At 42.4% G+C, this 22431-nt stretch overlaps 3 protein-coding genes across 3 annotated transcripts; 2 read left to right on the forward strand and 1 right to left on the reverse strand.

Moving 5' to 3' along the window:
* Window positions 1–628: 628 nt before the first annotated feature.
* upp1 (uridine phosphorylase 1) lies at window positions 629–4669 on the forward strand. The gene is made up of 8 exons (XM_044033376.1): window positions 629–1004; window positions 1276–1373; window positions 2250–2361; window positions 2460–2618; window positions 2722–2836; window positions 3507–3716; window positions 3802–3948; window positions 4051–4669. The coding sequence occupies exons 2-8, from the start codon at window positions 1333–1335 to the stop codon at window positions 4200–4202; spliced, it is 936 nt and encodes a 311-aa protein (XP_043889311.1). The 5' UTR covers window positions 629–1004; window positions 1276–1332; the 3' UTR covers window positions 4203–4669.
* Window positions 4670–5537: 868 nt separating this feature from the next.
* stmn2a (stathmin 2a) lies at window positions 5538–9430 on the forward strand. The gene is made up of 5 exons (XM_044033191.1): window positions 5538–5715; window positions 7283–7378; window positions 7535–7707; window positions 7811–8002; window positions 8094–9430. Exons 1-5 carry the CDS (start codon window positions 5697–5699, stop codon window positions 8163–8165), a joined length of 552 nt encoding a protein of 183 aa, XP_043889126.1. The 5' UTR covers window positions 5538–5696; the 3' UTR covers window positions 8166–9430.
* A 953-nt stretch (window positions 9431–10383) lies between these two features.
* On the reverse strand, window positions 10384–12372 carry LOC122774856 (hairy/enhancer-of-split related with YRPW motif protein 1-like). Its single transcript, XM_044034426.1, has 5 exons — window positions 12208–12372; window positions 12004–12076; window positions 11829–11912; window positions 11677–11758; window positions 10384–11565 (listed from the first exon to the last, which is right to left on the reverse strand). The coding sequence occupies exons 1-5, from the start codon at window positions 12291–12293 to the stop codon at window positions 10949–10951; spliced, it is 942 nt and encodes a 313-aa protein (XP_043890361.1). The 5' UTR covers window positions 12294–12372; the 3' UTR covers window positions 10384–10948.
* Between the last annotated feature and the right edge of the window lie 10059 nt (window positions 12373–22431).

The following is a 22431-nucleotide window of genomic DNA, read 5'->3' on the forward strand; positions in this document are numbered from 1 at the left end:
TTCAGGGGTGTCAAACTCAATTGACCTGGGGGCCAATGAGTATCTACTCTGGTCAAGAGGGGGCCGGTCTACAGAAAAAAAAAACCAACTATTTAGTAGCGGGTGGGCAATATAAGATGAACAAAAACAGAAAATGTTGCAAATAATGACAAGGATAACTGAAATTAAAATAGCTTAAATATATGTTATTTAATGTTCCGTGTGATACATTTAATAAAGCAATGATTGCAACCGAATGTCTCATTACTATTATAAAAATAATGTTAGGACATATATGTAGTCTTATGGTCTGTCTATATTCCATCACCTCACTGTCAGCTGTGCCTCAGCACAGAGGTGGAGGGCCACACGTGGCCCCCAGGCCACCAGTTTGACACCCCTGATCTAGTTGAAAGTCCACTGAGCTACCATGGCTCAATCCTAGCTCCTCACTTTTTAAATACATCTAAAACTTAAGTACATTTTATATCAGAAAATTACTTTTGACAATTAAGTGCAGTAAATGTCATATACTTTTACCGCCCTATACTTTATACCGATTTTTACTTAACAGTGACTTCAACTTCTACCAAAGTCATTTTCTGGTGAAATACTTGCACTTTTACTCAAGTATCTCTTTAAGGTACTTTATACAAGGTCTGGCTAAGGCAGGATTTTTTACATTGCCTCTTTTATTTATTTATTTTCTTGTCTATTATCTGCTCCCTTTGAGTTAGGTCTCTCTTAGTTTGTATGTTAAATTGAAAAATTTAACATTTTATTTAAAAAATATATATAAATATGAAGGGATGATTGGCAAACAGGAAGATGTGGATTCCTCGGTGCGTGTAGAGTACATCCTGTGGGACAGTTGCGATGTTGCGACGTGCCTGGCGTGCCTGGCGTGACGTCATTGTGGGCTGACCTACCCGTTACGTTGTCGACACCGGATGTTGAGTTATGAGCGAGCAACAGTAGAGGGACGACACCGGCACTTGAAAGGCAGTAAAGGCAACACATCAAAGGTAAATAATTGGCTTTTATTTAAAGCCCCTTGTTGTTTGTATTGTGTGTTTTTTAGTAGTATTACTAAAAAGTAGTTGAATTATCTTGGTATTTACTCTCGCGGTGAGCTAGTGATGATGGCTGAATGACAGTGTGTGGAGAGGTCAATGTAAAAACAATGAATGTCAATTGGTTTAGACGAGGTCGAGTCCCTAAACACTTATTATGTTAACTATGTCGCGGTTTGTTGAAACGTTAAGGTGTTTTCACATTATTATTTCTCTCTTTCAGTTCGTCGTCACTCTTCTTTTTTTCTCCGGTCATAAGTGAAAACTTCAGTTTAAGAAAATGGATTCGTCAGAAAACAAGCAAAACGAATCGAGCAGCAGGTAAGAAGATGCACTTTGATCTCAAATTCACACGTTTTTCCTCCGGTTATGTTCGCTGAAATGAGGAAATAGTGACAGGACCATTATTCTCCTGATTGTCATCACGTCTGAGTTTTTTCTCTCTCTTCTTATAAATGATTACACTTTATGTTCTATCCGGGTTGGGTTTCAAATACATTTCAATGTGACAAAGTCAATAATCGTAAAATGTCAGTCCAGGAAATTACATTTCTCACAATAAAAGTGTTCAAACATTTACAACAACTTGAACATCATGACATAATTCGTTCAGGGCTACTCATTTTATTTTACAGACAGACAGACAGATAGATAGATACCCTGCATACCTTGGTTGTGATGTGAGGTTATTTTAGAAGAATTCAAAGAATTTTATATAATATTTGATTCTATCCGTTTCTATCTTGTCAAACAAGTCTGACCACTTCTCCTGTGGCATTTTCACCCTGAAAACATCTAGTGCAGGGACCGCATCTCGGTTTTCAACTTATTCGGCATCACTTGCATGGCACACACATTCTCTGTCTTGGCACGACTGTCTTCAGGGATGCAAAAGTGTCTTGTTGAGCCGTAATCTGACTCATTTCTGTGTGTGTCATTTCTGACACACACCCAAGCTTTGTAAGTCACTGGCAGTGAACCATTGGACAGTTGTGCAATTAACAGACAGAGAGACGTTCCTTGAATTAATAGATGGTGAAATATATGCTCTTTGTTGTCTCTAACTGGGACACAGGTGGACAGACACACACACATTCCGTAGATTGATTTTATATTTAGATCAGATAGAACCCCAATTACAGTCTAAAAATCTTAGTTGAAATAACCCTGTGATTTTTTTTCCCTCCCAAATTCAAGCTCGGTTTATGTCCATAACCCTCACCTGGCTGAAATGAAAGATGACGTCCTCTACCACTTAAGTCTTGCAACAGGAACTCATGACCTACCAGCTATGTTTGGTGATGTTAAGGTAATGGTTTTTTTTATTTATTTATTTTTAAATGTGCATGCATAATCGTCTTTATTAGTGAACAAATAATTTGTGTGTGTGTGTGTCTTTTCTCTTAGTTTGTGTGTACGGGGGGCAGTGCCTGGAGAATGAAAAAATGCACTGCATACATTGCTGCTGAGCTGGGTATGGAGGACCCCAAATCTGACTACCCAAACATCTGTGCTGGCACAGACCGCTATGCCATGTACAAAGTTGGCCCTGTACTTTGTGTCAGTGTATGTATAACTTCTGTTGCAAACGAATGCTTTACTACTAACACAAACAAAATAAAAAAAGAATGGCCTTTAATGAAACATCTGTATGTGCTATATTTTTCAGCATGGAATGGGTGTTCCATCGATTGCCATTATGTTGCATGAGCTGATAAAGCTCCTCCATCACGCACGCTGCACTGATGTTACAATTATACGCATTGGGACATCAGGTGGAATAGGTAAGTTTATTATTGAGTTTCCTAACCAAGACGTACAGTAGGGATGAGATGGTCAATGCGTTCATAAAGCCCAGTCAGACCTGCTGTTAATGTCCTGGAGTGATCCAATTACCACTGCCTCCTGAATGTATCTTCAGGTCTGATCATAAAGACCACATTCGGAGGTGGTTTCTGAGAATGATGAATACAATCTGTCCTCAGGATGCATTAGACCTCCTCCTCCTCAGCTGACATCCTCTGACTCGCTGCAGTTAAACAGTGTTTTTACACTTTTCAACACCCATATGTTCATTTATTTGTATGCACAGCCACAATATTAGCACTGATCAACATATTTTTTTTAATGGTTAAAATCCTATTTCACATTACAGCAGCTGGAGTAATGCCGCGATTGACTCCTGATTCTTTTTTACCTCCCTCTACCTGCCAGTCACACATAATCAGACGCACACACCTACCTGCTATTAGCTGTTATTTTTTTTTACTATACTATAAATCAGTAGTAGCTGTCCTCTGTGTGTACTCTGCCTTTTTTTAACATGATTAAAGTTATGACTAGGTTAAGATTAAATATCTAACAAGATCAGTCCAGTGTCTCATATGAACATACATGAAAAATCTTTCTCTACTTTTCGTCTATAGACATTGCTTTCTCTCACTTGGTTGTCAGGGCTTGAACCAGGCACCATCGTTGTTACCAAACAATCCCTGGACGGCATGTTCCAGCCCAGGTTTGAGCAGGTGATCCTGGGGAAGACTGTGGTGCGCAATGTTGATCTGGACCAAGGTTTGGCCGAGGAGCTGTTGAAGTGCAGCAAAGAACTGAACCAGTTTGAGACTGTGATAGGAAACACCATGTGTACACTGGATTTCTATGAAGGTACAAGACAAGTTTGTCTCGCACTAATGTCTTAATCTCGTTGCTTAGACATACACAGTGGTGTAAAGTGTGATGTGCATCACAGGACAAGCCCGTTTGGATGGTGCTTTCTGCTCCTACACTGAGAAGGATAAACAGGACTTCCTCCATAAAGCCAAAGAAGCAGGAGTCTGCAACATTGAAATGGAGTCATCAGTTTTTGCTGCTATGTGTAATCTGAGTGGTCTGCGTGGTAAGAAACATACAGGATCAATACGAAATCTTCGCTGTCTTTAAAAACAGAATTGTGTCCTCACACATGGCTCCGTTTCTGACACGACTGTATTGTGTGCAGGGGCTGTGGTGTGTGTGACGTTACTGGATCGGCTGAAGGGGGATCAGTTGAGCTGCCCTCACGATGTTCTTCAAGGTTACCAACTACGTCCTCAGATACTGGTTGGCCACTACATCAAACAGCAGCTGAAGGCCACAGCTCTGAAAGTATAAAACTAAGAGCAACAGTCATTTCACTGAAACACAGCAAGCGTACATCTGAATCCAGGAGGCTTTTCCTTACACTGAACGCATGCTGCATTTCACTTACTGAGCTTTAATCGCTCCTGGGTATATGCACTCCAGCTCATCAGTAGCCAAACCTTTTAATGTGTCTTATCACTGTGTTTTGATATTCTGCGCAGCATACAGCATTACGCATTTTGATGTCAACTGTCCCATATTCGCGTTCACTTTTTCTTTTTTCTTATGACTTATTTAACTAAAATTGAAATGCAATATAGAGCCCGTCAGACTGACACTGTTTTCTATTATGTATAAAGTTCTTCTTCCTGTAAAACTTGAACCAGAATCATCTTATGTGAAATGTGTCTTATTTAAATAGCGATTCGAAAATGATTACTGTAGATAAAGTAGTATTGTAATATGCGCATAACATAATATATGTATATGTGTGTGTGTATATATATATATATATATATACAGTATATATATATGTATTTAAGGATTACACCTCTTTGTTGTTTCGTTCAGAAAAATAAAGCCTTGTACAGTCTGCACTGTTAATGTTCTGAATTTATGTTAAAGCAGGGCAGCTTCACATTGTCCCTGTGGTCATCCTGCTGTAATCTCTTGCTGCATGATGCACTCTGACATGAATGATGCTGTCTCAGACTTTTGTTGCATGTTTGATGCAGGAGGGTTTTTGGAGTATGATCAATTCAAATTATGATGAGGAATGTCATGAATGCGATTGATCAATTCATCAAATCCCTCAAAAATGAATGTCCTGTCTTTAAATCAGCCAATTATATGAGGGCCACATATAGAGACAAACAACCATCCATTCTCACGCTCACATCTATGGTCAATTTAGAGTGTCCAATTTACCTAATCCCCATATTGCATTTTATTGTGGGACTGTGGGATAGAACCGGAGAAAACCCAAGGCCCTAGTTCTGACCAGGTCACAAACCCACATCTTCAAACTTCTTTGTTTTCTTTTCTATGAATTCTTTTTCCGTTCATCCCCAGAACAAATCATTTAGGTTAGGTTTTAGACATTTGATAAATGGTAAATTTATATTAGGCCTGTGTCAGGTCCACCTGCAATACCCTCAGAGCCCACCAGTGTTCCGCGACCCACACTCTGGGAATCACTAAGCATAATCTGTGATCACATTTATATTGAACGCATATTTACATGTATCGTGTCTGGAGAATGTTTTCACTTGTAGTCAAATCGTGAGCAAGTGGACGCTGAACCCGAGTGTGCGCGCGCCACAGGACAGAGGAGGGTCTGGCTTGTGTGCGCGCTCCCGTGCGCGGCGTGCCGTGCCCACAATCTCCCCGTCTGTCATCCGATCCTCCTGCTTCCCCGCTCAGCTCTGCTCTGTTCTGCTCGCTGTCTCAGTGCCTTAAACAGCATCACCGTTCCTTCACCTGAGAAAAGCTAAACAGCAGTCGCTGCGGACAAATACATCAGCCATGGCCAAAACAGCAACCGGTAAGAATGTTCACGTCATGTCTTGGAGAAAGTGATGCGTGTAAGGATGAAGGAATGAATGGATGAATGGATGGATGGAGTGATAGACGCATCCTTTAAATATTCGGCCCTGTATGTTCCATCACCTGGTGCTCGTGCGTCTCTTATGGCACCAGTGAGATTTTTTTCGACCCCTTTTGTATGATTAAAACAAACTGGATTTGATTCTGTCGCTTTGATATGTCTGTGTCCATCATGGGCCCATTGTCTCAGCACTGTGTTAACATGAGTGTGGGCTTTCTCCGTCATGACCAGCTCATTTAAATGCCTCCTTTATTATCACCATCTACGCCATTTCATTTAATCTGGGTCTTATGTTGCGAAATAGTGCGTGGAGAGACGATATAAACTGGCACTCGAGGGGCTTTCTTTGCAGCGCTGCACCTGCTCTCTGTGCTACAACATGCAGCATAATGCAGACGGACCCCACCCAAGATGCTGGGCTGCCGACCATTTAGTAGCAAAGCTGAGAGAGCTTTAACATTCACACTTTGGCTTTTTTTTTCTCCTCCTCACTAAAATCAAACTCCCAAGTGCTTATGTACAAACCTGGGTGTCTCATTTGTTTATTTACTTTATTTATTTACCTCTGTGGCTTTTATTTCTTGCATGGCAAGAATGGATCAGATCAGTGCTGCCATTGATTCTGTTAAAACAGACTCACGTTGACATGAAAAGTCCACACAAATTGGTTTAATAGTAAACTCGCTGGACCTTATAGATAATAGACAATATATTGCATTAGTCATTCCCTGTGATGGACCATGATCATTATTATTATTATTGTAGGCCAGAGCTGCTGCATACATATCTAAATCATTCATGCTACAATTGCTACTATTTTGTCTTTTTTTATTTGAAATACAACATTATGACAAACATGTCATGGAGCAGACAGATGCATGGTGGGGTGGGAGGCAGGCCAGCCCTGCAGCACTGGGGCCAATTCACACACCGGCCTTTGCAGCAGAAGGCTGGACACTATGTTGTCCCCTCAGGTGGGCACTTTGTCAGCCCCAGACACACCATAGATAAAGTGGCACAATTTGAGATTAAAAACAGCCCAAGAAACTGGTGAAAACCATAGCAACCAAAGGTCAAGTGAATCGATCAGTCGCCCCTAATGGCAGCAACAGTAGACCGACACGACAGATACGAGTGCTTCTACTGGATGTGACCACAATACGGTCAACAGCTGAGTCAACAGGAAATTGAATGTCTTGACACACATCTTTCTACAGTGCAATAGGATGACACAACATCCAGTAAAGTAACAGTAATGCTTGTGTGGTTTTAGGTTGATAACCTTTACACAACATAATCCAATGAATTACTCAGCAACTCGGCACTTTCAGGGTTTAGATTCGACTCGGTGTCATTCTCCTACTGTCACCTGAGACTGACTGGTGTATTCAGCCATTTCCTGCCCTATTTTGTAATATCTTCGTTTAGAAAGATGTCATGTATATTTATTGACTGTTCTGGAGATATGTGACGGCATGCTAAACTGTGTTTATGTTCCCCGCAGCATACAAAGAGAAGATGAAGGAGTTGTCTGTCCTCTCCCTCATCTGCTCTTGCTTCTACCCAGAGTCCCGCAACAAGCTCATGTGTGAATTTGAAGGTATGGATCAGCTCACACATTGATTTTCTTGTCAATGAGAGTGTAGCTTCATGGTAAATACAGATGGGAGCCATAATGACTCGTTACTTGGCTGATACTTGTTATCATTTGACATTGATTTTGCACACGTTATCGTCATAATTGTCTATTTTACAGACATGGAGGTGAAGCCCATAAACAAGCGGGCCTCGGGTCAGGCCTTTGAGGTGATTCTCAAGCCTATTTCACCAGTGTCAGATGTTGCCCACAACCTCCCCTCACCCCCAAAGAGAGATATCTCTTTGGAGGACATCGAGAAAAAACTGGAGGCTGCTGAAGAGCGGAGGAAGGTAAGTGTTACAGTGCGTGATACAACAAAATCCCAGAAACATGAAAGCGCTCAAAACAGACCAGTTGCTTAATTTATTTTGGCTTTTGCTTTGCAATTTTTAGTACCAAGAAGCCCAAGTCCTGAGGGCTTTGGCAGAAAAGCGAGACCATGAGAGGGATGTGCTGCTAAAGGCCATGGAGGAGAACAGCAACTTCAGCAAGATGGCTGAGGAGAAGCTCCAGACCAAGATGGAGCAGATCAAGGAGAATCGTGAAGCCCTTATGGCAGCCATGATTGAGCGTCTACAGGAAAAGGTGAAAATGCAGAATCATTGTTACATGTATGATGTGTCACTAGGTAACTGCACACTGTCCCGATGGCTAATGAAATGTTTGTGATGTTCAGGAGAGACACGCAGCTGAGGTGCGCAAGAACAAAGAGCTCAGGGACGAGCTGAGTGAAGAGCTGGCAGTGTAGGCTTCAAAAAGAGTTCTGACTTCCATGGTCCATCTGTGTCTCTTCATCCAGTCTTGTCCCCTTCCTCGCTCCTGCCCCTCACCTTCCACAAAACAGACACCCAACCCTGGAGACTGTGAGGTCCGAGGACCTCACCGCCGCATCGCAACACACCACCAGTACTCACTACTGTCAGTATTATCAGTGCATTGGATGGATTTGTTTTGATTGGAGAAATTGCAAGAAAATTGCTTTTGTTTTGTAAATACATGTTTCTATCTATCCATCTATCTATCTATCTATCCATCTATCTATCTATCTATCTATCTATCTATCTGAGAAGTACATACAAACACTGTACTGCACTGTATAATTTCCAATATTCTGTTGGTTAAACATTGGTTAATGTTTCAGTTCTTGACATTCTCTTGTGAAGGCCGTCGGTGTTGTGAGTTGGCTGTCGACTGACGTGTATGGTTGTTGTTTTCTGAGGATGTCACGATGATAAAGATGACGTTTCTGTGTTTCTGTGAAGAATGACAGTCGGTGTGTACCTAGGCCACACACTCTTCAAGGTATCAAACATAATCCCATCCCTATCTTGCTCACACACACACACACACACACCTGCCCATTCTCAACACGCACGCTTGGAACGTAACAGTACGCCAAAACCCACAGAGCGACACGTGTCCATATTCTCTGGAATGAGCTTGGACCTGAGAGGTGCTTTGTTGTTATTGAGAATGTCTTAGCCAAATGGGAGCAACTGTTTGTACACTTGCAAATTCCCACTTATGCTGACAACGCCATTTCTTAATGAATCCTTCCTCAGTTGAGTCAGAAGCTCCGTTAAATACACAGTATTTTGGGATTAATTTCTTGAATGTTATGGCACCATACTGGTATTATGTATACACAGTATCTTGGACCTTGATATTGGTAATGAGAACTTGGCGTGAGGTCGTCTGTGTGGGTGTATGTGAATGCGAAACTTACCATGAGGCATCGTTAGCATCTGCTCTCTTTAGGGGATTAGACGGAGAATAGATGTAGGATGCTTCACCTTCAGCACACTGAACTAGTCTCTTTTTAATATACAGTACCACTGATATCTGCCTGCACCCTCTGCTGCTTGTGTTTCTCCTTCGTATATTTCTCTGTGAAAGCTTTGCTGAATAAAGGTTTGGGGTTGTGTGAACATGGCATGCACCATCTAATACTTTTCTGTGCTACAAGAGGAGGGGGAAATGTAAACTGCCAAATAAAAGAACCAGTTATATACACATCCTGTGAATCGCAGTCTTCACCTAAAGTTGGTTTTTCATTTGTGTTAGTCTTGTGATAATTATTTCAAATTCTGTAGGGATAGTCAAGTAATGTACATATAGTATAATTAAAAAAACAAACACCGGTAGTTGGACATATGATTTTCGTCCAGCAGGTGGCAGTGTTATATTTACTTGTACCTCTGCCACAATAACTGCACTGGAGACCAAAGCTGGTGAAAATAGGGCACAATAGTTTACAATATTACAAATGCAATGATGGAAAAAGTAATAATAACAATACATGCATATTGTAAACATATTATGCAAAAGCAATTTAAATGTATTTGTCAGAATCTTGAGAGTTTTAAAATGTAAGCACACACACACACACACACACACACACAGTGCTGTCCCTCCAGGAAGCCTGAGGTGCTCGATGGGCATTAAAACCGTAATTGTTACAGCAGTGAACCCATAAAAAATGATATGTGTCACCAAACTTGGAGCTGAACCAACACGTCAGAGCCACACAGTGATTTACTGGTTCAGCTGCATGTGTGTTGTTGTTACTTTTTAACTGGCACTCTCCTCCTGTGTCCCCATCCTGTTCACACTATTGTCTCCGTTTCAGACCAACCCAAACTGGTGAGGTCAGGGCAACATTGTAAAGGATTTCCTCTGGCCCTTAATGATTTCCTGGGTATTCATAAGGGCAACAATACTCTCGGGTTCGGTTACTCACCTGGCACGGAGTAAAGGAATTTCCTTTCAGTTAATAAACGAGACCTTATGATCTGAGGATTAACTTTGACCAAAAATGCACCTGCAGTTGATAAATGGTAAATGGTATAAAGCGCTTGCTGGCCAGATGATGCTTGACTTCAGAAAAAAGGTAGCCTCCTTTCAAACAGCACATAGAAAGAAAAGAGTTTAAGGAGCACATGAAAAGAATTTAAACTTGTTTTTTGTTTTTTAATACCTTTAAATTTATTGGTCCAAAACATTACAAATAGATACAAGAAGGGGTGTTTTCCCATTCTCAAGTAGTTAGTTTGCCCACAAAGGCACATACAGTATGCATATTCATTCCCACAAGCTCTCACGCCGCCAGAGAAGCAGTCTGAATTAAGTCAATCTACATTGTGTTAAATACAGACGTCTGTGCTTAGCAAATGTAGAAGTTTCACGATCAGGTCGACACAATCCTATCCTGCCTATAGATTTGTGCTTACAGTACATCTATGTATGGCCCATACATTACGTCATCACATCACTCCTCAGCCTGCAGACAGTGCATATGAACTACATTAGTTATCAAATAAACTAAGAACAAAAATCATTTCTAATTCAGTTTCTTGATCAGAACAGTGACATACTGAGAGGACAGTGCATTCTCGTCCACCTATTCTTTATACTTAATAAAATAGAATTACTTTTCTTAGTTCCCCTGTGTTTCATAACCATAAAAACAGATGACAGAAGTCTGTCACGGGGGGAACAGCTCAGCTGTCACCTTCAGTCCAGTTGTTAGCTTCAGAAGGCCCCAATCTCCGTGCCCCAAGGCCTGTAAGGCTTTGACATAGTGGAGGAGGGGCTCAAAGTGTTGAGGGCAGCCGCAGAGACAAGAGGGAAAGTACTGAAGGAGAGGGGGAAGGCCGAGAGTGAGGAGAGGGACGAGGGCAGATGTGGCGAAAGCTTGGATGTTGGCACGGGCAAAGTGAGGGCCAGCGAGCTGTTGGGAGAAACCCTGAGGGTCTCTGTGGGGGACAAAACACTGAGTCTGAGTGTCCCAGACGCCTCAGTGGAGGATGAGGGGGATGTAGAGGAAGAAGGGGAGGAGGACGAGGAGGAGGGTGGGCTACTGTTGCTCCTGGGTGCAGGTGTCCTGCCCGCGGGGTGTTGTAGGAGGAGGGGGTGGGGTAGTTGGGTAGGGGCAGTTCCGTAGACAGAGCCCCAGGCCAAGTGTTCCAGTCCCGAGTGCACTTCCCTCTGAGAAGCGCAGTTGCTGAGGTGGGACACCAAGCGTACACGAAGGGGGTCTGAACTGTCCCGACCCTCGATGATGCTCAGGTATCGTGCCGCCTCTGCCAGACACTCCCTGAAGCCCAGGCTGCGATAATCCTTAGCGAGAGCATGAGCCTCAAAGTAACCTGTCAGGGATGAGTCATACTGTTAGAAAAGTGTGATGCAATATCATGGATTTTTAGGGAGTTATGAATGAATACACAGTCTTTGTAAAGGCCCCATATGGGGCTGCTTACCTTTGCCACCAGACGCATGGAGCATTTTCAAATGGTCCACTGTCATCTGTAATATTTCGGCCTTTTCCAGTTTAGCTGATCCCTGAAAATGAAAAAAAATGACGAATTGAGAAGGTGACAAAGTCCATCATCTGAGCAAATGTCCCATTCACCTGTTTCTCAAAGGCACTTGGCACCAATCGCCTCAGTTCTGAAAGACTGTTGTTGATTCGGTCACGTCTCCGTTTCTCAATAATCTGCTCGGGGCGGGGGGAGAAAGGCATTTAGGTCACAGATGAAAGAAAGAACGATGACATCAGTCCGTGTGAGGTAATGATGTTTCCTTACCCCTCTGCGCCTCTTTCTGGCCTGAACTTGGGAGGTTGTGGGGGGTGACATGGGGCTGTGAGAATCAATTAGTCTGAAAGGCACAATTCATTATAAATTCATGTTGTCCAGAAACAAAACACAGACTTAGTAAGTCGTGTGCAACATTTCCACCTCAGAATCAGATTTAATAATTATGAAAAATAAATAAACAAACAAGCGTACCCATTTTCGTCACCACTGTCTTTCTCCACCTCAACACTGTCGTCCAGGTCGCTGTCTGATGAGCTGTAGTTGTGGCTTCTCTTCATCTTGCTCTCCTTCAGTCCTCGGTGCTGCACTGAAAGCAGAATCAAATATGCTGCTGCTACTGCTGCTGCTGCTGGGATTATTTTCACACTGCTCATGGGGAGGCGGGATCACCAGAGTGATGCGGGAGGGGCCTGATACTCCTTTCAGCCTGTTAAAATTGAGCTGGCATCTGAGTGACTTGTGCTTTGAGAGTGTTAAAGGTCCAGTGTGTGACATTAAGAGTGTTTATTTAAATGAAATATACTACACCTAAGTATGTTTTAAAAAAAAAAAAAAAATGTATAAACAAACTTTTTATATGTATATTAGGCAAGGGCTTTGCTTTACAGAGGCTGCCATCTTGTACTTTCTTCCTCATTCAGCTTTTGTCAGAGAGCGTGTTTTTGTATTTCAAGGGCAGAGCTTGATGACAGAGAAGACAGAAGTGGGTGGGATGTATTGAGCTGTGTTACCATCACTTCAATTTGGTACAGTACGGTACGGCCCTGGGTCAGGCTTGTGTTTCGACTGAGAACAGTCTCCACAAGACATTCTGGACTCCTCCTGGCTTCGAGTCCCTATCGTTTGACTGCTGAGACCCAAATCTATGGGCAACAGACCCCATAATAGCAGCAGCTCTCTTCTTCTGTGGTGTTGTGGAGGACACATGGCCTATTAGCAGAGTGTGTTGTTCATTGTCTGCTGTGTGCTGTGTGGTTCCACAACAGCGCTGATCAGCTCGGAGGCCCAGTATCACTCAGGCAGTGTTGCCAGGTTCTCCTAGGAAACACCTCCCGTCTGCCAACTGACTGGCACAAAGAGACCTTCCCAGGGAATCATTCATCCACAGTGAACCACGCTCTGATGTGTAGTGGGAAAGAGAGGCAGAAATATTTTTAGATGCTTGAACTACGTGCAGCATATAGGATGAATGTTTTTCCCTTTGAGCTACATTAAACTAAAAACAATGACTCACACGGTAAAAGCAGGAAAACATCGGTCTGGATGAGGAGAGAGGGTGGTCTGCAGGAGGTGTGATAGTTCTGACCCCACTAATGTATCGGTGTCATAGGGCAAACTATATAAAACACAGGAACTTTCAATGTTTATGTTCCACTCTGTAACAAAAACAAAAACAAGGTATACATAACGGAGAAAGACACATGAATTGCATACATTGATACTGGTATATGTTTACATGTAAGCCCAATGTAAATGTTTTAATAAGGTGATGATCTCAAAAAACACATTTCATTCTCAGCGATATTGTGTTCTATTATGTTATACGAGCAGATTTAGTCGTTCCATTTTCTTTGTTGTATTAACTAACAAAACCTTTGACAGAGGTATTTTCACTTTTACATAAATATGAAGTTCTTTACATGTCCACTCACATTACAATTATTATACTCATGACGTGGAAAGTAATGAATTACATTTACTCGCGTCACTGTATTTGAGTACGTTGACTTAATTCAAAACAGCTAATGTGTTAAGAAAGTAACTAAGTAACTTTGACTTTTTTTTACTTTAACTTGAGTACATTTGTAGACCAGTACTTTTACTTGTACTTCTACTTGTTTTACTTGTTTAGTAGAATATTGCAGTACTGATAATCACTCATTGTTGTGAAGCTTACAATCTTTCATACGAAACAAGAAATAAAAATACCACCAAAGTTGACCTTAATATTTTGCATCATCAAAATACTATATTATATTATTATTACAACATCAATTACCTAGTAATTTACCAATCATTATATCACAAGAGCCCATTCTACATTGTGACTACTTTCCTGCTCCTCAATATATATTTGGTTCCCAATGTAAATGTGTATTTTACTCAACTTTTACTTGTAATGAGTGAAGACTATGAATACTTCCACCACTGGCATCATATTTTATATGATTTGAAAAGCAAAATACTTAACATACCCCACCACTGGGGGGTGGTGGGGTATGTTAAGTATTTTGCTTTTCAAATCATAAACAGCACTCTTTTCTGTTCTGCTCGTGATGCAAGGTCTGGGAAACAACAGCCCTTGAGACTGGGTTAATTCCTGCACTGAGCGTTGAGTCTAACATGTCTGCTAAGGCCATCAGTGGGAGAGTGACCCCCCCCACCCCCCAGCCCCCAATATGGTTCTTTCATTCCAGTACCTTGTAGAGAAGCAGCTGCTTCTCTGCTCTGTCCATCAGGTCAGTTGTTAACTCATAGACAAGTGTGGACGAGAGTTTGATTCCAGGGAGCAACTGCAGGCCAACATGCTGTTCCCAGAATGTCAGAGGGGCTTCAGTGGTGACAGATACAATGAGCAAGCGTCAGTCAATCTGTGGATGCAGTGAGTGTGGCTGAGTATTCACACACTATCACTATACACAGAGCCCTCCACCTACCCTCGCTGTCAGCACGCACTTTTGCTAAAAATCATCTTCCATTTCATGCATCTCTACACCCTTGCTTGATCGATTTATAGACCTTACCGTGTGCATAAATCAGCACTACATACAGGGTTTCTTTAGATGTGTCTAGTGAGCGTGGTGCAGGTATGGATGCAGAACCCTCCCTTTGCTCTTCACCCAGACTATGGCCTTTCCATGACTCTCTGCTGAGTGGCAGCTCGAGTATATTTGGGATCACTTCAGCGGTGTTTATAATACCATTATGGTAATAGGACCCTACAGTGCCACCAGGTTTTTACAGAACAGGCCAGTTCATGTGGTCTCCATTATGGAGACACAATCCACCCTCCTCTCACCTGACTGTCAAGGTCTTTCACATTAGCGCTGACATTCCTTGGGCCCATTAAACCTAATTCTGATTCTTCTTTTAAAAACCTTGACTTGTCACCTGTGGCATCGCAGTGTTTTTTCAACCCTCACCCCAGTTTACCTACGACGAATGTAGGGTATACATTCTGTACATTTTCCTGCTCTCTTTAAATGTGTTTGATTTGTCAGATATATCTGTACATCATCTTTATATTTAATTACCTCAGCCGCATGCCAAACTGCCTGTTGACCCTGGGCCTAACTTGGCACCGGTTTGAAGGAACTGCTCTCCTACCAGTGCCAGGAAGCTAAGAGGTATAAGCAAGCATTTGTTTGAAACTGGCGTGTGCCCAGCTGCCTTCCTCAATCTTCCCTCAGGTTTCCCTTGGTGACTCTTTGTGTGCAAGTGTGCGGCCCGAGTGTGTGCTGGTGTGTCTGCGTGTGTTTGTGTGTGTGTGTGTGTGTGACCGAGAGTGTGCAAGTGTGTTTAGGAGGTGCTGTTTCCCACAGCCCTGATCTAATTCCGTGGTAACTCAATCTCCGTGTGAGCGTTTCCCGGCGAGTGTTCTCCCACCCGTCGACAGTCTCTCTCTGGCTGGCTGAGTGGCTGAGTGTGTCTGACAGAGGCCGACTCAGTCCCACTGGGCCCTCACCCCTCCCCTACTCCGTCCTACTCACCCTCCCATCAGGATTGATTTACTATGTCAACCGTTGGGGCTGTCGGCAGGAGCGACGCTCGCAGCCGTGCCTGCATCCTGTGTGCACACCATCCTGACATCTTATACCTGTCATTCAACAACTGCTACAGTGATGTTTGCATTTGTGTGTGTGTGTGTGAGTTAGGGGTCGGGTGGTGGGGGGCATTTGTGTGGCATCGTGCTTTGTCCATGTTTTATTCAGACAGCGTGGAGGTGCATATAGAAAGGTATGAACTCTGCTGAGCAATTTCACATGATGTAAGAGAATGCCACCCATGTTGTTCCTAAATAACTTGTCTGACTGAGGGAAATGTCTCCCACACACACAGCCTACACACAACAATGTTATCCTATAGACCACAGCTTCCTGTCTGTCCCCTCTGGTTCCAGTCAGCACCAAGTCGCTATATTGGGCAGGGACCAGACCAAGCCTGAGACCCGTTCCCTCCATTTGACCCTAATACACCCGCCACCTCATTCTTTTGTTTCCTGCCTTTGTTGGCATGCATTCTTCTTGTGCTTTTTGGATAGGTAAAGCCAGGGAGGATATAGTGACTTCCTTGTTTCTTTGTATAGCAGGAGGTCTTTTTTTTTTGCCAAGGATTGCTCTTCAGGTTGTAACACTGACACCAGGATTTCAGCACCGACTGCCAATCACAGGGCTTGATGTCAATTATAGGTAAAAAAAAAGAAAAGAAAACAAGCTACACATTTTAACTCTAATATTTAGAATTCTCATTTCTCAATACATGTACATCCCTTTTTCCATAATGGTGCACACTGCTGCACAATGGCCCCCAACAATTATATTGTTCATGAGGTTGACAAGAATGCTGTCCATTACCAGTTGACTTGCACGTCCACAATTGAGGGAAGGCAGATCGTAAGACTGGTTCCCAAATAAGCGCAACAGGAGACAGCACGTGATGTTGACACAAAGAACGGAGGAGCGCGGAGCGGGCCATTTCTTTAGGACCACACATTGTATTTCCACAGGAAAAACATTGTTTGCATATCAATGGAGTGTGTGTCTGCATGTGTATGTGTGTGGCAGAGGTGGAGGGAGGAGGTTTGTGGCTCTAATTGAAATGTATCTCCTTGTTTACATTACGCAAAGGGAACCTCACAGACACTGGCCAGATGCAAAACAAGTCAAGTTAAGCTTGGTGGTCACTGCCAGAGAGAAGCCATTATCAACCAGACTTGCCTCTGATAAGCAACTGTCCCATTTACACTTTTATCAAGCTTTTTTTTTTTTGGTGGGAATCTTTTTTTGTTTGCAATAAAAGCTCACTCGTGATTAAACCAACTCATATTTTTACACTGAGAGAGATATGGGGGGAGGAAAGAAGCAATTTATAGTGTGTCACAAGTTTATAAAAAAAAGTCATTTTTTTTGCCAGCTTCTTTCCCAGTGGATGCTCTGTGCCAGCTGTCTGTGCTGCAGTAAAGTCCTGCTTTCCCAAGCTCAGACCTGTGGGAAAATCTGTTGTGGCCAGTAATTGATTCCGCCCTGCCAGCCCCATTACTCTCCACTGCAGTCAAACTGCCAGCGATCTGCAGAGAGCCTGGTGGTGAAACCCCTTCTCGCTGTTCTGTCTTTCTTCTTCCTCTTACTTGCACACACATGGATCACCCAGCGTTATTTCCATCTGTACATTAGTTTCATTTCAGTAGGATTCTGTTTTTCCTGACTTCCTATGACAACTACAAACCTTATTGTCATGTGTTGACTGGTTTAATTCAGCGTACATGATTTTCCTGCGCATTCCTTTACACATTCTATTTATTAGCCATATTTGTGTTTATATATCACAAGATTGGAAGGCTCACATTTCTTGTTGAGTACATATTTCTTGTCATGTAAATATTTGTTACATATTATATCATTTTGCTTATTTGTCTATTGTCTCTGTGAATGTAATGCAGCCATTTAAGGGATAAATAAAGTATTCTGATTCTGCTTTTTAGACAAGTCTTTATCTGTTATTCTGGTAATCACTTCTTTGTCAACATATCCATTCACCCCATTGAATCTTGTAGTTCTTTGCTTTTTTTAAAGGGCATATTGCACTTGTTATGTGCATCCACAGCTGCTCCGCTTGTCACATGATGCTTTTATTATTGACAGGAGAGGTTAGAGAGCACTTGCTCGTTCGCCGGTGTGATGCCATATCTTTTCATGATCCCTGTCAGAGAAAGGGGTGAACCTGTTGGTTGGTTGCCCCCGCCCCCCGACTCCCCCCACCTCCTTCTAAAAGTTTGTCATGAAATATTAAGTGCAGTCATCTGTTGCGACGGTTGAGTTGCTTGTCACAGACTAACACTTACCACATGTCTAAATAAAGGTAAGTGCCTCCCCCTTCCAATTAATCTTCAATTAGGGGTTCTGCTCTGTGCCTTCACATCTGTGCTCCCCTGTCTCATCTCAGCAGGTGCGGGGGTGTGTGTGTGTGGGGATATGAGGATTATCACCCACGGGCAAACAGGACATACATAAAATGTCTGTTTTCTGCCACATATTCACATGACGACTGTCATGCTGTTGTGTGATCGTCAGTCCTTGCCACACTGATTACATGGCAACACTTTGAACACAGCCTATATAAAGCTTCAGCAGAGAGGGACACGTGATAGTGACCTACACAAAATAATCGTTCCATGTGAGTTGCAGAGAGACATAAGAGGCCTCATGCCGAGTGATTTATCAGGGATTCTCATGACTCTGTCGGGCTTTATATAACTACCAGCCGTGGGGTGAACTTTCCCATGTTGTAAGGGGTCAGGAGGCCACCCTCTAAGCACTGTGACAGTTGTGTTTCACACAGGAATTCCAGCCCACTGTGGAGGGATCTAAAAGAGCATGAAAGAGGAGCAGAGAAGTGTACAGTATAGCTCCCGGTGAGCCCTCCACCCACCGGACCAGACTGCACCCCATGGGCAGCTCTTGCTGCACTTCTCCCTGGACTGAAAGAACAAGCGGTGTCTCTGTGAGAGGCAGTTCCCCCACCCCCCCCCTTCCTCCCTCCAGCCTGGCTGTCGGTGTGCTGCAGCCCAGGAGTCGAAGGCACAGGGAGTGTGTGGGATGAAGGGATGAGAGAGAAGATCAAAGCAGGAGGCATGAAAAAGCTCAAAGCATACAAGCAAGAGGCACCTCTCTGACCCTCGCCACACACACACATCAGAACGGTCAACTCCCATGTATAAAGGCAGAGAGAGGTCATGTGAGCCACTTGGCAGATGGTTGGGACCTACTGGGAAGTTGGAACCAGACTTTAAATGATGCCCCCTGTTGGTTCCAGAAGCACAATGCACACATAGTTCTCACTGAGCAGACCCTCATTGGTTTAATTTCTCATTCTCCTCTGTTCAGCATGGATTAAAACATTTTTATTTGGAGTCACTTGAACAGTTTAAGGATGTTTCTTTTAAACACTGCTAAAATGCTTTACAATAATATATCTCTGTGTGGAGATTTATCTGCTACCTTAAAGGTAAAGGCTTTACTCAGGGTAAAGACAAATCAGAGGTATTCACAAACAAGATGGAGAACCTGAAAAACTCGACAACACAGCTATGATCTGGAAAATGGTGTGATTTAAAGCTCCAGTGTGTAACTTCTGTCATCAAACACTGCTGGCATCGCTGGACGACATACAATACAGTAGACCATACGATAGTGTATGGACTTTAAAATGTATGTAAATGTTGAATTGGACAAACACACCCAGATAATGTGTTTGGGAGTCAAGCTGAACTTCCGATGATCCGATCACAGTCACACCCCACCTTACGTCACCTCCCCCTCTTCTTCTGCAAAGATTTCCAGCAGCAGACGGCAGCGTCTCATTCTGAGTCAGTTCCCCACTTGTGTTTATAGGAACAGTCCATGGTGTAACGGTGTAGTTGAGTTTCCACTGCAGCTCGACTTAACTGTGCATGGAAACATGTATACATACGTATTTGTTTATATTTAAAAGTTAGAAATAATAATAATAGATTTTATTTGTAAGCACTTTTAAATAAGAAGATACATCTAACACACAATAGGTAAGATAAAATAAAACACACAAATTAAAAAGTTAAAGATAAAAAAACAATTTCAACACAGTATGGAGTTTAAAATTGAAAACCTGTGTTTAAAATGCAGAATCCTGAAAAATGGTGGCTGAGTTACCACAACAGCTTCAAATGTTCTGGGCCTTTTAAAAGTACCAGCATCCATTTCCCTGATTTCTCCATGACGTAATCATGGTTAAAGCAAAGTTCATCACCGACATGATCAGAGATGACCCCCAGTGTTACCTGCTGACATTACAAAGCTGTCGTCTAGCTTCATAATGTGCCCAGTCAGACTTGTGCGCTACCTTGCATGGCCCTAATGATCCTCTCTCCATTATTCATGAATCCTCAGGTTGGACCCTGGGAACAAGCTGAGCGAGGCCCTGTGTCAATACGAAACACTGGCCGCCACAATGGGCTCTGCCTCCAACTACACTGTTGACAGACACCAACACAAAGGAGCTGAAAGGGGTCCCCCTCCGTTCTCACACACACTGAAGAATGAGTCAGTGTGCTGCTGGTCAGAGCTGTGTTTGTACAGTATATACAGCTTTTGTCCACGGCCACTGTGGGGGCTGAAGTGTTGATGAAAACCAAGAGGGAAGGACTTCACTGTGGCTGCCAGTGAGAGTTCATGTTCATTAGATGGGCTCAGCGCCTGCTGGATGGCACCTGTATGTAGACAGAGAAACCCCGGTGACAGAACAAGATGTAATCGGCTTATTGGAACTGTAAACAACATTCCATGATATGTCACAGCCGGGACACTTTGACTATCACACTATTGCCGGCTATTATTGAAGTTAATGAGGAATTAACGTCTCTGCGGATGGGAAATCAAAAACTGCAGCAGTGTGACAGTTGCATTGAGGTGTTTCTCTACTGCACAGAGAACTGTTTGTCAGGTTTTCTATAATGATGATGACCAGTTGGGCTCATTTATTCAGTACGGTGTGCTCAATGTCATTATTTCTAATCCAAATTTTTTTATTGCAACTGTTAATTTGAGAAAAACATTGTAGGGGTTAAGAACATTAAGGAAACGTTTTTCTTGTTACAGATATTTATCCAATTTTACCACAAAATCTCACTAGTACCTTTTCTTTCTAGACTGTCATACTTACACCACCATGTCATAACTTACAAACTAGAGAAAGCGCTCATTCATAGTGCAAAAACATCCACCAAGGTCACTCAGTTTCCCACAGTGTCAACACACTCAGGTTGTGATCCTCATCCAGATCTCGTCCCAAAATCTCATCATGTCTCCCAGAAAATTGCCATGACATCGTCATCAAAATCCATCCTTTACTTTTTGAGTTTTTAAAAGGCACCACTTGATCTCTCAAATGTGAAACTACTGCGTGGTGGGAGGAGGTCAGAGGAGGATGTAGCCCCTCGACCCTTTGAGTCCACTGAGTAGAGGTGTCACAGGGCGCTCATCTGATCTTAATCTGAGGTGTTCAAAGCATCACCACTCATTCATGTTTGACTCTTTTCCACTTTAAACAGAACTCATTGCATGGATAAGAGTTCACTCACTCTTTCTTAACTCAAGTTGTTGGTCTTGGTCGACAGTGACAGGTCACTATTGTGATATTTTAACCAAGTGTGGACAATGAAATCTTGAAAGAGACGTTCAAAATCTGATGCGGTGAAACCTATGAAGAAACACTGCAAACACGGTCCAAACATTTCACTTTCACACCTTCACATTAATAGCATTTCACTAGTGAAACACAGCCAGGCTTTTATTTTGAAATAGGCACAGGAAACAAAATGATTCGGTAAAGTTACAAGTCACAGCTGAAAAGAAAATCTTGTATTACCACATGTGTCACAGCATTTTTACTTGGTGTAAAAAGATGGGTTGAATGTTTTTTTTTATTTCCTAACCTTCATAACCTTTTATTTGAAGCCCTTCACTTGCTTCATTTACATCAATGTGGGTCTGTGGGAAAAAAAAGCCCAAAAAAGCCTAGAAGGTTTACGGTAATGTAATGCAATGTAATGTTTTACTGGAACCAGTGGGTGGCAGTATAGCAATAAGACAAAATTAAAATGCAAACGTGACAGATCTCTACTACTAAGATAAACAAACAAGTAATCTGAGCAATTCTAGTAATTTAAAAAGTTAATAGAAGGAATTTGTTTTGTAAATGACAATTTACTTCAACATTTACTTTGGAAAAGCCTGCACCATTTATCTAAAATAGTTACCAACCAAGAAATACTGTATTGTATCTGCTCGCTTTAGGCGCCATCTACTGGTTAGAACCAGTACTGACCAAAGCAGGAGGGAGGGCAGTAAAGGAAGTCACAGTATGTCAAAACTGAGCAGAGACAGTGCATTTTCAATGAAACTTTTTGGTTTGCAACCAAATTACTTGTTAACACTGTTTTATTTTGTATACTCTTAATGAATTTGACCATAATGTAGATTTGAAAGAGTTTAACTTATATTTAGATCACCTAAAAGTCATGTAGCACTGCATGTGACCAATATTTTCACAGTTAAATAATAATCCCTTTTTTTTCAATTACATCATAATTTTTGTTTATGCTCAGATGCCTGTTATATGTGACCAACAGTTTAACTTTAGTCCATGTACAGTGTAGAACGA

The sequence above is a fragment of the Solea senegalensis genome, linkage group LG9, assembly GCF_019176455.1.
Source record: "Solea senegalensis isolate Sse05_10M linkage group LG9, IFAPA_SoseM_1, whole genome shotgun sequence".
Classification (NCBI taxonomy): domain Eukaryota; kingdom Metazoa; phylum Chordata; class Actinopteri; order Pleuronectiformes; family Soleidae; genus Solea; species Solea senegalensis.

Bases quoted from the DNA above. Each gene is read 5' to 3' on its own strand.
- upp1 (XM_044033376.1), top strand. From the start codon at position 1,333: ATGGATTCGTCAGAAAACAAGCAAAACGAATCGAGCAGCAG. The intron at 1,374-2,249 runs GTAAGAAGATGC...CCCAAATTCAAG, and splicing joins CAAAACGAATCGAGCAGCAG to CTCGGTTTATGTCCATAACC. The intron at 2,837-3,506 runs GTAAGTTTATTA...CTTGGTTGTCAG, and splicing joins TGGGACATCAGGTGGAATAG to GGCTTGAACCAGGCACCATC.
- stmn2a (XM_044033191.1), top strand. The intron at 7,379-7,534 runs GTATGGATCAGC...TCTATTTTACAG, and splicing joins GCTCATGTGTGAATTTGAAG to ACATGGAGGTGAAGCCCATA. The intron at 7,708-7,810 runs GTAAGTGTTACA...TGCAATTTTTAG, and splicing joins CTGCTGAAGAGCGGAGGAAG to TACCAAGAAGCCCAAGTCCT.
- LOC122774856 (XM_044034426.1), bottom strand. From the start codon at position 12,293: ATGAAGAGAAGCCACAACTACAGCTCATCAGACAGCGACCTGGACGAC. The intron at 12,077-12,207 runs GTACGCTTGTTT...TGTGCCTTTCAG, and splicing joins GACAGTGGTGACGAAAATGG to ACTAATTGATTCTCACAGCC. The intron at 11,913-12,003 runs GTAAGGAAACAT...CGCCCCGAGCAG, and splicing joins CCAGAAAGAGGCGCAGAGGG to ATTATTGAGAAACGGAGACG.